The sequence below is a fragment of the Aspergillus glaucus genome, assembly GCF_001890805.1.
Source record: "Aspergillus glaucus CBS 516.65 unplaced genomic scaffold ASPGLscaffold_2, whole genome shotgun sequence".
Taxonomy (NCBI): domain Eukaryota; kingdom Fungi; phylum Ascomycota; class Eurotiomycetes; order Eurotiales; family Aspergillaceae; genus Aspergillus; species Aspergillus glaucus.
In genome coordinates, this window is record NW_019170454.1 from 822,941 (window position 1) to 835,052 (window position 12,112).

The following is a 12,112-nucleotide window of genomic DNA, read 5'->3' on the forward strand; positions in this document are numbered from 1 at the left end:
CCTGATACTCGTCCTGTACTCTATCTTGTTTTTTTGGCATAACTCTGGAGCAGCTCATCTGGATAATGGTCTGATATTCAGAAGAAACATAGAAAGAGGGCATAGGTACCGCGGGTCTGGATCGGAGGAGGGATTGTTTAAGCTCCTCAATCTTCTTCTGACGCTCAATAGATGATTGTGACTGGCCCACGGTTGCCCATTGTTGTCTCTACTCTCTTCTAAGGTCGGTGATGTGTTTCAGTGTTGATCCAATGAAGGGAGCTTGTGAGTCAGAAGTCGAAGTGTATGCAATGTTTGCATTGACGGGGAGACTGAGAAATGGAAGGTCGTATCCAGAGTCCCGTGACTGATAGGGCACGCTAAACGCATAAACCGCCCTGATACAGCAATCAAGTACATGATGAAGCTTCTATCCTTTGGTCTCTATGGCTTCTAAAATAATCATTTTTATATATCATGGGGACTTCCAATCCCCTCGGGAAATTTGCCATTCCGTCACACCAAAATGCATCCAACAATCACTGATCCAACCCATTAAACTCAGCCAAACGCTTCACTATTTCAATGACCTTCTCATCCGGACGATCGGAGGAAGTAGTGGTAGTACTGGTACTGCCACTGTTGGGGTTATCAATTCTCGCAGCCAACATATCATCCAACACCATGCGCAGACGGGAAACAAGGACTCCGATACGGGCCCATCCGCGTAGACGAAGCCAGCCGTCGACGATTAGGCCGCGGCCCGCGGTGTCAAGGGTAATGGAGCCGCAGAAGAGGAGGAGGGCGTAGACGTTGAATGCTAGAGAATACAGTTAGAGAGCGGCTCATTTCGATGCCGAATAGGGCTTACTTACGAGTCAAGTCACGCATGAAAACCTTGCTTGTAGCCATTTTCGTGAAGTAACTGATATAGGCGGCTGCGCCGGTGTAGCCTTGGGCGGAGAAGAGGATGGAGCTCGGGTGTATGAAGACGCGGCCATTCTCCTGGTTGAAGTATTTGATCGTTCGGGCGTCAGGGTCAAGTTCCACAGTACCCGTGACGGAGCTGGCGAATTTCTTGTCTGGAAATGAGATTTGGGCGACTTGGGGGTGGAAGGAGCCTGCAACGAGGGCGCGGAGAAGGTTCGAATTCTTGAAGTTGCGGTTCAAGCGGGATGAAGTGTCGTTGTTACTGTTTTCAGAGTAATTGACGGGGAGGATTCCGGAGTCCTTTAGTGAAGTGAAGAATTGGGCTCTGTTGGACGAGATGTCGCGCAGTGTTTGATGGGAGAGGAAGTTCACTGAGCACCAGGATTGAGTCTGCCAGTAGCCATTGGTCTTTACGCGCTCAGACCACTGATGGTAAGCTGCGAAGTCCGTCAAAAGATCCCCATCTCCCCGTGAGAAGCTTGCTCTGGCGGCATTGGCTTCCTCGCGTTTCTCCCGTGGCGAGACGAACGGGCTTTTCACGGTCAAAATAGAGGCAATGGTGACGCAGGCGTCTATACAGCCGAAGATAGAGCCGTACACCATGAGCTTTGCGCATCGCAAGTCGGCAGGGATCAACGACAGATAACGTCCGAGAGCCGTCAAACGGTCATGATCCAAAGCACCCACGCGATGCAAGAAGCTCAGCGCTCCCTCAACAGCAATGCTCTCTGGCGGTGTAATCGTGTTAAACAGGAAATTGGCAACATCATCAATGCCCTTCATTGCTTTGACTGATAGACACAGTTGTTCCAACGGAACTCTGCGAATTTCAGGGTCCGGCCGCTGCGCCATGTTGGCCTCGGCCTTGCGCGTGTAAAGCTTGTAGCAGGTACCAGCCCTAACACGACCAGCACGTCCTCGCCGTTGCTTGCAAGCAGCTTGCGATGCCCACACCTCCTGAAGTCTGACCATGTTGTCCTTGGGATCGAAGCTGGTCTCCTTCACGCGGCCAGTGTCGATGACCGCTACAATATCCTCGATAGTGATGGATGTCTCTGCGACATTGGTGGCTGCAATGACCTTGCGTTTTCCCTTGGGTGGAGCCAGGAAAACACGCCGCTGCTCTGCTGGAAGAAGAGATGCATGCAATGGTAGCGGATGTACGCCGGGAAGTCTGCTCACAGCGGCTAAACACCTGTCGATTTCAAGTGTACCCGGAAGGAAAATCAGGATTCCTCCAGGGTTATCTCCAAGCTGTCTATCAATGTATTGAACGGTGGCGGAAATCAATTCGTAGTTGATGCCCATGCCAACCTTACGAAGAACCTTGCCTAGCGAGTCGTCATTTGTTATACCAACGGCTGAATCATCATCGAAGTCGCGCTCAGTCAGCTCCGACGAAAATCCAGTATCACGGACAATATCGTCCATATAGTAGTCTTCGACCGGGAACGTTCGCCCGGGAATGTTCACTAATCCAACATTTTGGCGTCCGCCAAAGTAGTTGATGAAAATATCCGCATCAAGAGTTGCACTCATCAAGATGACCTTGATGTCCTTGCGGTAGCGAAGAACGTCCCTAAGAAGCGCCAAAAGGAAATCGGTATCAAGACTCCGTTCGTGAACTTCATCGACCACGACATGTGTGATGTCCGCGAGAGAGCTTGCGACGTTGCCGTCTGGTCCACTGCCAGTTTGCATGCGGCGAAGCAAAACACCGGTGGTGACAAAGGTGATCTTGGTCGCCCCGGATTTTATCTTGGATTCTCCTCGAATCACGTATCCAACTTCGTCACCAACAGTGCCGCATCGCTCATCGCTTACTCGATCCGCAAGACCAAGAGCCGAAATCCTTCGAGGTTGCGTACAGATGATGCTAGCCGCACCACCCAGGTCACGCTTGATCATGTCGTCCAGCAAGAACTGGACAGATTGAGTACTCTTACCGCTACCTGTCTCACCAGAGACGATGGTCACCTGGTGAGTATTCACAGCGTGTATGATGGCATCCTGTGTATTCCAGGCAGGGAGCGATTCTCGTTTCTGAAGCATCTCACGTTGGGCCTTGGTTGATCTCTTGGATTCCCACGCTTCTCGGATCGAAACGCTTTGCGGCGTGCCCGGTTGCCAGTCGACTCCTTTGCGTGACTTTCTTGACTGTCGAATTGGAAGCTCTGAGGTTCTCTCGGTAGTGGATGGAGACGCTGTGACTGTCGAGATGTCCCGTAGCTTCCCTGGATTCTCTATGATCTCTGGTAATTGCGCTTCCAGCCAGTCCATGATATTGAATATCATTGGTTCACCGACAAATATCTCCTCGGCATATTTTACTGCTTGACGAATCGCACTGAGCCGTATATAAGAAGGAATGCCCTTTGCCATAATGGATATGATCGGGGGCACAGAGGGATAATGTCCAGAAGGTCTCTGAAATCGAAAAGATACTGATCCCTCCAAGCCTGGAGTTTCACTTTTGATCTCACAAACCTTGGGCGAAGACCGAACGTGGCGCTCTCCAAAGATGGCTTCCAAGGTATCTTGTTCCTCTGCCCAGGCATCCTCATCCTCGGATGCGGGCTCTGAAGGGCGATTTGTTCCGTGCACTAATGTGTTTTGTAAGGACTCTGCTGTCGCAACCTCGTCTCCCTTTTTACTATCCAACGTATATGAGCAAAGATCAGCTGGATACCCAGCAGACGCGAGTCGTTTGATTTTACCCTCCCGTGCAAGGTCATCACTGGCCAGGCTTACACCAGCGGAATAACCCTCTGGTAGACACCATTGGGGAAGATCATCCTCTGGGACATAGATTAGAAGCCATTCGAGCACTTCTTCACGGTCTTTGCATGCCGCAGCTGCCTCTTCAACGTGGCTACGTCGGAAACCCAACTGCGCAAATTCCTCAACAATGGTTTTCCGCTCTTTCTCGGATATTTGCACGTTATAAGGATTCCAAATAGTATGTTGTCGCAGTAGCGTCTCGATATCCCGTCGCACTTTACTTCCCATCTCGACCTTCGGCGCGTTTGACCAGAATCTCTTGCCCTGGGTTTGTCCACCGGAGGGCCCGAGTCCCAATTGCACTGTGCTTTCTTTCTCTTTCGACTGCGCGGCCGCGCGATCCTTTCGCTTCTTTTCCATATCTGCTGCTGCGCTCTCTCTCTCCTGCTTAGCCAAAAAGGGATCTGCTTCGTACATCCAAGATTTCCCTTCTTTTATATCCGCAGTTCTGAGATCCGAGAAGTCCTCTTTCCATAACTTCCTATAGTTAGGAGGCATCATCATGTGCAGATTCCGCATATTGCAAACACGATATAGGGCATATGTAGCAGCGAAATGGCGAGCTTCGAGCGCCGTCGGTTGGGCCGAGAAAGGTTTATGAGATCGAGGGAGCTCCATTGGAGGAAGGGTAATTGTCTCTCGAGTCTTGAGATCGACTTTCTTCAGAATAACGGTCGATGAGAATAATCCATCCCGATTTTTATTCTGCAGCGAAACAATGGCTCAATCAGTAAATGCTACTAGTAGGTGCAGGCAAGTCTATCAATTGCAATAATACCATGGTATACTCCGGTTTCTCCCACTTCTGCTTCTGGCAATGCTCCGACAGCATATTGACAGGCAATTTCCCGGTCCATGATGCGCCTCCAATGACCTCCTTCACTGAGGGTTTCTTCTGCTCTTGTGCTGGAGGTTGTTGCGCCTTTGCGCTTTCCGCCGTTCGCTCAGCCGTGGCTTTTGCTTGCTTCGTGCCGGGCTTGGGCCCTCCACGGGCGTCTCCCTTTTTCTTGGGGGGCATTATGCAGTATATCCAAAAGAATTGGTGTATATAATTGTAAGTATATCCAAAATGACGCCCGTGGAGTGGACTATACAAGTGCCGGCCAAGGCAAAAAATGACGACTGTCGCCGATGAAAATGGCCGTCCGCGCTATGCCTCTTTGGGCGGCCGACTGTGGGGAGTCATAGTGCTCTCCGCATAAGCAAGACTACAGAAATCTAGTTCTAAGCAACAACTTGGAAAATTGATACTCCTTCAAATCAATTATTGCTACATCTTGATCAACATACTATTCCTAACGTCCAAAGCACCTGGCTCTGAAGTGGGAAAGAGCGCGCGGACTGCGGACGTCACCATGTCGCGACCCCAGAAAGCAGAGAAAAGAGATGCTTGTACGCTGCTAGTGAGATTGATTATGGACTGCTTTACATGCGCCTACTTACTGACTCTCAATTATAAAGTCACAGAGCTCCTCTCCCCCAAGAATAAGCAACAGAAGCACAAGGCCCAGCACGCATGGTACGATTACCTACAGAGCGAGAAACGAGCCCCCGGAGGCCCACGAGATGCTCTAGGCGCATACATCGAAAACCCCGAATCCTTTTCCTCCAATGTCGTCGTATACCATAATCAGAACTTCGTGGCTATCCACGATCGATACCCCAAATCCACGCTCCACCTCCTCCTTCTCCCGCGTGATCTCTCCAAAACCCGTCTCCACCCATTCGATGCCTTTGACGATCCCGAGTTCCTGCAAAATGTCAGGATGGAGGCGAAGAAAATCCGCGCCCTAGCGGCGGCTGAATTGAGGAGAATGTACGGGAAGGAGTCTGCGCAGGAGAAGAGGAGATACGATGCGCTTGATGCGGATCCTCCGCCGGATGAGCTGCCGTCGGGGAGGGACTGGGGGAAGGAGATTATGTGCGGGATACATTCGGGCCCGTCGATGAACCACTTGCATATTCATGTCATGTCTGTGGATCGGTATAGCGAGCGGATGAAGAGTAAGAAGCATTACAATAGCTTTTCTACGCCGTTTTTCGTTGATATTGATGATTTTCCTCTGCCAAAAGACGATCCAAGGAGACATTTTAAGAGACAAGGTTACCTACAATGGGATTATATTTGCTGGCGCTGTGGAAGAAATTTTGGCAACAAGTTTGCTGAATTGAAGGGGCACTTGGAGGAGGAATTCAACGAATGGAAACGACAATGAACTAGTCGTTGGGAGACTTTTACCTCAGAGAATGAATACATGGGAAGCATTATTCTTGATTGGTCTTAGCTGGTTAGTGACCCAACATAATCTATTACTGGGTACCACAACGGAAACCCTCAAGTAATCGTAATATACACGTTTCGAATATAATATGCCAGTGGCCTTGTCCAACTGATCACATTCTCAGCGATCCATTGCCCAAGACCAGCTAGCCAACCCCGAGTCTTCCGGTCAAAACCATGTACCAAGGCCCTTTTCAGAACTGAGCGGTAGCCATGACCAGGAGTCTCCTTCCTTCAACATGTCCTCTTGCGACAACATATTCCTCCTTCAACGCACTTTAGACACGAGTCTTAATAGAACGCGCGGTACCCTTCACCTTCCGGGCCTCAGGGCGGTTGATGTGGTGAGCCGGGATCCAATCGGCGTTGTAAGTGGTGGCAGAGGCAACGGGGCTAGCGGCGGTCTCAACGGGGGCGGCCTCTTCCTTCTTGGATGCACCAGATGACTTCTTGGAGAAGTCGGTCTTTCCAGACTTGCGCTTCTGGGGGAAGTACGGCGCGATCCAAACGGTGTAAAAGAAGTAGACGACACCAGCGAAACCGGTCAGGAGGACGAAGTAAAGGAAGAGGCTGTTCATAAAAGTTAGCCTTGCGTTTTACAACCTCAGTAACATAATACTCACATGTGAGGGTCGAAGATGCTGGTTTCCGGCTCAACAACGCTGACAGTTCCATTGTACGCGGAGACGGTGAAGAAACTTCCCTCGGCGTCAGACACAATAGAAGACAAGCTCAGCCTCAAGTCCTGCGGATGCATTTCATTCACGAAGCTGTAGCTCAATTCCTCCTTCTGACCAGCAGGAATCTCGACGCCGTATCGCGTGGTGGTCAAGTTGCGGATGATGGCGCTCTGCTCCTCGCCCGGAGTCGACAAAGTACCACCGATGAAGTTCAGCGTCACAGGAGAGGATTCCTCATTGGTGACGGAGATAAGCGCCCGAGTCGGGTGGCCATTGATGAGCTTCACGCCGAAGATCTCAGCATCAGGGAAGGACGCCTGCGCCGAGACAGACAGCTTTCGCGCTTCCACTTCTTCTCCGGCATTCTCGGCAGCCTCCTAATTGAGTGGAAATTATGTTAGCAAAACAATTGGCATTCAAAATGAGACAAAACCGGGGGTGAGCATACTGCTGCGAAGCTGGTGCCGATCAAGGCCTGGAGAGAGAGCAGAGCCAACGAGAGGAAACCGAAGCGAGCCATTGCGAAACAGAGCCGAAGCAAAGGACGAGGGACAAAAAGGAAAAGGACAGGAAGGAGGAAGAGAACCCAATGGGAAGAAGAGAGAAAGAGAGTCGGAGCTGTTGATGAAGGGGAATCTCGGACCTTTTTCTCCACGTAGGTGTTTAGATTCTTAGTCAGCCGACTCCGAGCGCTGCGTGGGTGTTTCCAAAACGGGACAGGAAGAAAATCGGGGAACCAAGAACTCGATATAAAAAGCAAGCGCCGAGAAAAGTGCATTCATGTTGACGCCCTGTACATATATATTATTCATCTTACGCCCACCATCTCAGCCATCCTGATTCCCTGATTCCTCCTCATTCCGACACCCCTCCTACATCCCATATTATTTGAACTACGATTTGCCGTCCGTCTCCGCGAGCTAGTTTACCCCGGAAATCCAGCCTTACAACCATGGAAGTCTCGGCTTATTTCGAACGCTATCAGAAGATAGTGTCCATAGAACAGAGAAAGAATAATCTTATCGAGGTAGCTCTCCTGTTTTGACTTCAGTTGTCAGCTGTCAGCTTTGCTTAATTCAAGCTCTCTCTGCTTAGGAACTTCTGCAACGCGTGACGGACCTCGAAGAAGCCTTTTCAAGAGAAAAACTCGACCATGAACGGGAAATGCGCTTTAATCGAGACATCCAGATTCACGAAATCGAGTTGATGGATAAGCTATCGAGGGTCAAAACGATTATGGTGTGCTTGTTATGTCCCCGTCTTCTTCTTCCCCGACGAAGACCAGAACTAATCGTACCTGTTATTCCCATCTAGGACCGTGAACCCTTTGTAGCCGTGCTACTCGACGGAGACGGTATGATATTCAAAGACGAGTTTCTACAACAAGGAGGACAAGGTGGACGAAATGCAGCGTCGCAACTCTCATCGGCCTTACAAGCTTATGTCGAAGACAATTTCCCCGGCATCTCCGCCCCGAAAATAATGACCAAGATATATGCAAATATGAACGGATTAAGCGACATCTGTATGCGTGGGCAGATCATAAACGAGCAGTCCGTTCTCGACGATTTTGTTCGTGGCTTCAATGGATCTATGCCACTATTAGACCTGGTGGATACTGGAAAAAGGAAACCGTACGACAAGATAAGAGGTATGCGGCCTGGAAGTTGACCTCTCTCTTTCTATATTATTGAAATGGCCCTCGTTGCTGGAAGATCCTTTGTGATTCGAAATGGCAATGTCCGCAACATGGCGGTTCTCTCTTCACTCGCCACTTCAGTCCATGAGCTAACTTGCTGGCTTCCCCCAGAGATGCTCGACTTGTATATTTACAACTGCCACTGCCACCAGATCTTGCTGGGATGCTCGCCCGAAGTCGGATATTCTGAGAAATTGGAAGATATACTAGCAGACAGGGATCTCATCGGACGAGTGTCATTGATTGAAGGAATCACATTCGATAGGGATTTGGAATCATTAAAGCCTTCCTACCGGGTCACTAATTTTCCAGATATCTTCCGAACTGCAAAGATTACCCCTGCTTTGGCACCTTACAAGGCAGCTGTAACCGCAAAGCCTCGTTCCCTGTTCACACCATCGCCAATTCAACACACAGTGCCCCTTTCGAGGACATCAACCAATACAACCTTGGCCAGCAATAGCACGCCTATCACCGTACCTACATCGTTTACGAATTCCGCAAACATACTTAGCATAGACGAGTTCCAGGTTGTGCGTCCAAAGGCGACCAATTCGACCCGTTCAAAGACAGTGGAACGAAATAGATACGGCCAACGCGTTGACCGGCTTGATTTCAAGAGCATTCCGCGAGAAGACCTGAATCGCCTTAAGAAACTGAAACTCTGTAACTTTTACTACCTGCAAGGCGAATGCCCCAACGAGAATTGCCACCATGATCACACGCGCAAACTGAGCAAGAATGATTACTTCATATTGTCCGCCATTGCTCGCATGACTCCATGTCGCTTCGGACTTGAATGTGAAGATGCGGAGTGTATGTACGGACACCGCTGTCCGCAGAGCGAACCTGGCAAAAAGGATTGCTATTGGGGCTCGAGCTGTCGATTCGAACCGGAAACTCATGGAATTGATACAACTATCGTCAAACTGACCAAAGTTTAGTCAAGTGCTTGTGCAATGACCACGGTCAGGGAGTGAGATGCTATCTTTCTGTTTCATCCGTGACGTCGTATCTTCTCAACTTGCACCGCTTGCATCATGCTCGAATACTTGCATATATTACATGTTCGTGTCCATATCCATATATTGTGGCTTGCGTTCTGCCCATGGGCAACTGACATCCACGTGCCATAACTACCTTCAAAGATACAATATACATATTGTTCTCAAAGTTGTCGTAAATGTGGATCGATTAAAGAAAGTCGAAATAGAAGAAACTATATATGGTATCTCGAAAATAGCACAAACCATAACAAACAGTTCCTGAAATACACTGACCCGTAAGAATTAAGATATTCAACATACCCTAGGAGCGAAGACACAATGAAAATCGTATATATACCACAAAACCAAACCGCCTACGAATGAATTGTCGTCTGAAACATTCCCAACCGTCTCTCCCAGCCGAAACAGCCCTCATTCTCACAACCAAGATTGGAATCATCTGCATCATCAACATGCGAGCATCTCACACCGTACTCTTTGATACAGCACGTAAATGGAACTGAGGACACAGGGCCCCAGCTCTGGGGGTCTGTTTTACCCTCAGCGGCAGCTTGTGACTTCCGTTCTTCGAGATCGCCCCATAGGATGAAGAGCTTTTCCTTTAGCTCACGCAATGAAGCCTTTTTCTTTCGTAGACTAAACCGGAAGAGGTTAGTATTGCCTGCAGATATGACTAGTGGTAAATACTCACTCGACGGGATCTAAACCCAGTAGACACTCGGCATCTGGTCCGGAGACATAAAGGCGTATCCTCTCCTTGGGGACGCCTGGGCCTGGAGGGGTGGAGTTTTCGACGAGAAGACAGAATCGCCATTCCCACCTTGTGAAGCTTTTTGGGTGACTGGAAATATCGAGTTCACCATCAGACGCAGTTAATCTATTGCTATCGGGCTCCTCGGGCACAGCGAAGTCTTCCAGGTTGGGAGGGAAAAAGTCGACCACGCGGATATCCGATCGGTAGCAGATGTTTTGGAATGGAAGACGGTATTCGATGCCCTCGGGGGTCTTATATTCGTGGGATTCATTGGTCAAGATGTCCTCCAGTCGCTTGCATTTGATGGAAACATTCATGGCTTTAACTGTAATACGCGGTTTATTAGCTCTTTCCCTTCAGGATCGAGACAGAGGGGTTTTGAGAGCTTACTATGCACGTTTAAGCGAGTTCTTTTGCTAATCTCAAGCGGATTTTGGCCTTCTTCATTTTTCTTTTCCTGCTTTTTCTGCGGTTTGGTCTGCTTGGTCTTCTTAAAGTTCGCAGGCTTTTCCGTATTTTCTTCCTGAGCATCTTCTTTGCTGTAGTGTTTTGCCCAATACTCCTTCCTGCGATCTAGCAATGCACGCGCTCGTTCGTCGTTTGAAGGGTTCACTTTCGTGATGCAGATTTTGTCCGGGTAATGACGGTCAGTATGGATACTGGCTTCCAAATTTTTATAGATACGGCCCCGTTTAATGTGCACATTGTTCAAGTGTACAAAATGGTTTGGTCGGATATTTACGCGAGCAAAGGCAGCATGCGGGTCCCAAAGCGTTATCCGAAGCGTCATTCGTCCCAAAGGCCCGTTTCGCTTCCTCTTCGGGCGTGGTGCTAAGTAGTTGAAGCTGTCTCCTTCACGGCCGTCGTCATCATCTGCCTCGTCATTCGACAAACTCTCATTAGAAGTGTAATCAGTGACATCGATGATAAGCTTTTCACTATCATTTACGCTGATGTTGAGTACTTCGCAGACGAGGATCACATATGTGCGCTCCTCGATGTCCTTGATAAGAGAAAACTGTTTTCCGCCAGGTTTTCGAGTGGGCACGGAAGCTTGAACCACTTGAGAGCTCTTATAAGCCTCCACGGCACGCAGATGCCCGGTGGCATCAACCGAAGAGGCACGTTTCAGCAGCGCTAATGCATATTTCTTTTCCAAATGAGATGGTTCAAAAGGATCCGGGCCAGAGATTGGTGCCGCTGTGGTTCTTGCGTCTGACTCTTGCCGGTAAATGGCCCACGGAACCGTCTCATGCTGGGAAGCAACTGCGATCGTCTTCCCGTTGAATGTCCTTACCTATGAGCAAAGAGTCAGCATGTGTAATAACAAAGTGATTATGAGCATCAGCTTACCCGGAGATCTTGTAAGAGTACAACGTCGCGCTCCTTGACCGGAGGTAATGATGCTCGATCATCGTTGAAATACTTGATTTTCAGTCCGTCCCAAGAATGCCCGTTTTCCAGATTTGTGTCTTTCAAAGTAAACGTAATACATACGGACGAACCACCTGTTCTGAAGACATCCCCAAAGACATCGACAACAACCCCAATCACGTTCACGGAACCTCTGGAGTATAGGGCCGTGGTAATATCCACGTAGCCTGGCGGCACCATTGCTCACATTCGGAAGATATGGGATAGTGATGCAAACGGCCAGGGATGCATTTAAAAGAGCATAAGAACACGCCCTTTCCTGACTGGATATTGGCAAATCGTAGTAATCACCCCGAGATCCAGAGTGGTGTCCGCGAACAGGAATATCACGTGTAGCTTCCCGAACCAGGGTCAATTTGATCGACAATTATTGATCAGAGCCCATTTCACGGTGTATCTAACAACACAGCAGCACGACACTCTCAAAATAAATCTTCCCAGCGTTGTTGTCGTGGAAAGTAAGGACCTACCATATACGATCGACCAAAACGCGTTTGGCGCCAATCGCTTGGGCGGGTGTGGCGTCTACCGCAAGCAGCCAATCAGCGGGGATATATCCCGTGACCG

The 12,112-nt window shown here is 49.3% G+C and overlaps 5 protein-coding genes across 5 annotated transcripts; 2 read left to right on the top strand and 3 right to left on the bottom strand.

Annotated features, from left to right (window-relative positions):
• Window positions 1-287: 287 nt before the first annotated feature.
• Window positions 288-4,773, bottom strand: ASPGLDRAFT_42117 (RNA helicase). The gene is made up of 3 exons (XM_022545545.1): window positions 4,469-4,773; window positions 855-4,395; window positions 288-799 (listed from the first exon to the last, which is right to left on the bottom strand). Exons 1-3 carry the CDS (start codon window positions 4,706-4,708, stop codon window positions 519-521), a joined length of 4,062 nt encoding a protein of 1,353 aa, XP_022405218.1. The 5' UTR covers window positions 4,709-4,773; the 3' UTR covers window positions 288-518.
• Window positions 4,774-5,024: 251 nt separating this feature from the next.
• ASPGLDRAFT_162988 (DNA 5'-adenosine monophosphate hydrolase) lies at window positions 5,025-6,012 on the top strand. Its single transcript, XM_022542526.1, has 2 exons — window positions 5,025-5,082; window positions 5,152-6,012. Exons 1-2 carry the CDS (start codon window positions 5,046-5,048, stop codon window positions 5,904-5,906), a joined length of 792 nt encoding a protein of 263 aa, XP_022405219.1. The 5' UTR covers window positions 5,025-5,045; the 3' UTR covers window positions 5,907-6,012.
• Window positions 6,013-6,249: 237 nt separating this feature from the next.
• On the bottom strand, window positions 6,250-7,171 carry ASPGLDRAFT_63407 (putative translocon-associated protein, alpha subunit; the record flags this gene model as incomplete). Its single annotated transcript, XM_022548656.1, has 3 exons — window positions 6,250-6,541; window positions 6,595-7,028; window positions 7,100-7,171. 3 exons carry the CDS (start codon window positions 7,169-7,171, stop codon window positions 6,250-6,252), a joined length of 798 nt encoding a protein of 265 aa, XP_022405220.1.
• Window positions 7,172-7,417: 246 nt separating this feature from the next.
• On the top strand, window positions 7,418-9,479 carry ASPGLDRAFT_42122 (CCCH zinc finger protein). The gene is made up of 4 exons (XM_022545546.1): window positions 7,418-7,678; window positions 7,747-7,890; window positions 7,966-8,302; window positions 8,462-9,479. Exons 1-4 carry the CDS (start codon window positions 7,604-7,606, stop codon window positions 9,292-9,294), a joined length of 1,389 nt encoding a protein of 462 aa, XP_022405221.1. The 5' UTR covers window positions 7,418-7,603; the 3' UTR covers window positions 9,295-9,479.
• A 50-nt stretch (window positions 9,480-9,529) lies between these two features.
• Window positions 9,530-11,975, bottom strand: ASPGLDRAFT_42123 (telomere-binding alpha subunit central domain protein). The gene is made up of 4 exons (XM_022545547.1): window positions 11,465-11,975; window positions 10,502-11,408; window positions 10,049-10,436; window positions 9,530-9,993 (listed from the first exon to the last, which is right to left on the bottom strand). The coding sequence occupies exons 1-4, from the start codon at window positions 11,723-11,725 to the stop codon at window positions 9,711-9,713; spliced, it is 1,839 nt and encodes a 612-aa protein (XP_022405222.1). The 5' UTR covers window positions 11,726-11,975; the 3' UTR covers window positions 9,530-9,710.
• Between the last annotated feature and the right edge of the window lie 137 nt (window positions 11,976-12,112).

Coding starts and splice junctions, on each gene's coding strand:
- ASPGLDRAFT_42117 (XM_022545545.1), bottom strand. CDS start 4,708: ATGCCCCCCAAGAAAAAGGGAGACGCCCGTGGAGGGCCCAAGCCCGGC. Junction 4,396..4,468: donor AGAAACCGGAGTATACCATG/GTATTATTGCAA, acceptor GTTTCGCTGCAG/AATAAAAATCGGGATGGATT. Junction 800..854: donor TTTCATGCGTGACTTGACTC/GTAAGTAAGCCC, acceptor TGTATTCTCTAG/CATTCAACGTCTACGCCCTC.
- ASPGLDRAFT_162988 (XM_022542526.1), top strand. CDS start 5,046: ATGTCGCGACCCCAGAAAGCAGAGAAAAGAGATGCTT. Junction 5,083..5,151: donor AGCAGAGAAAAGAGATGCTT/GTACGCTGCTAG, acceptor TCAATTATAAAG/TCACAGAGCTCCTCTCCCCC.
- ASPGLDRAFT_42123 (XM_022545547.1), bottom strand. CDS start 11,725: ATGGTGCCGCCAGGCTACGTGGATATTACCACGGCCCTATACTCCAGA. Junction 10,437..10,501: donor AACTCGCTTAAACGTGCATA/GTAAGCTCTCAA, acceptor CGCGTATTACAG/TTAAAGCCATGAATGTTTCC. Junction 9,994..10,048: donor CTGGGTTTAGATCCCGTCGA/GTGAGTATTTAC, acceptor CTTCCGGTTTAG/TCTACGAAAGAAAAAGGCTT.
- ASPGLDRAFT_42122 (XM_022545546.1), top strand. CDS start 7,604: ATGGAAGTCTCGGCTTATTTCGAACGCTATCAGAAGATAGTGTCCATA. Junction 7,679..7,746: donor GAAAGAATAATCTTATCGAG/GTAGCTCTCCTG, acceptor CTCTCTGCTTAG/GAACTTCTGCAACGCGTGAC. Junction 7,891..7,965: donor CGAGGGTCAAAACGATTATG/GTGTGCTTGTTA, acceptor ATTCCCATCTAG/GACCGTGAACCCTTTGTAGC.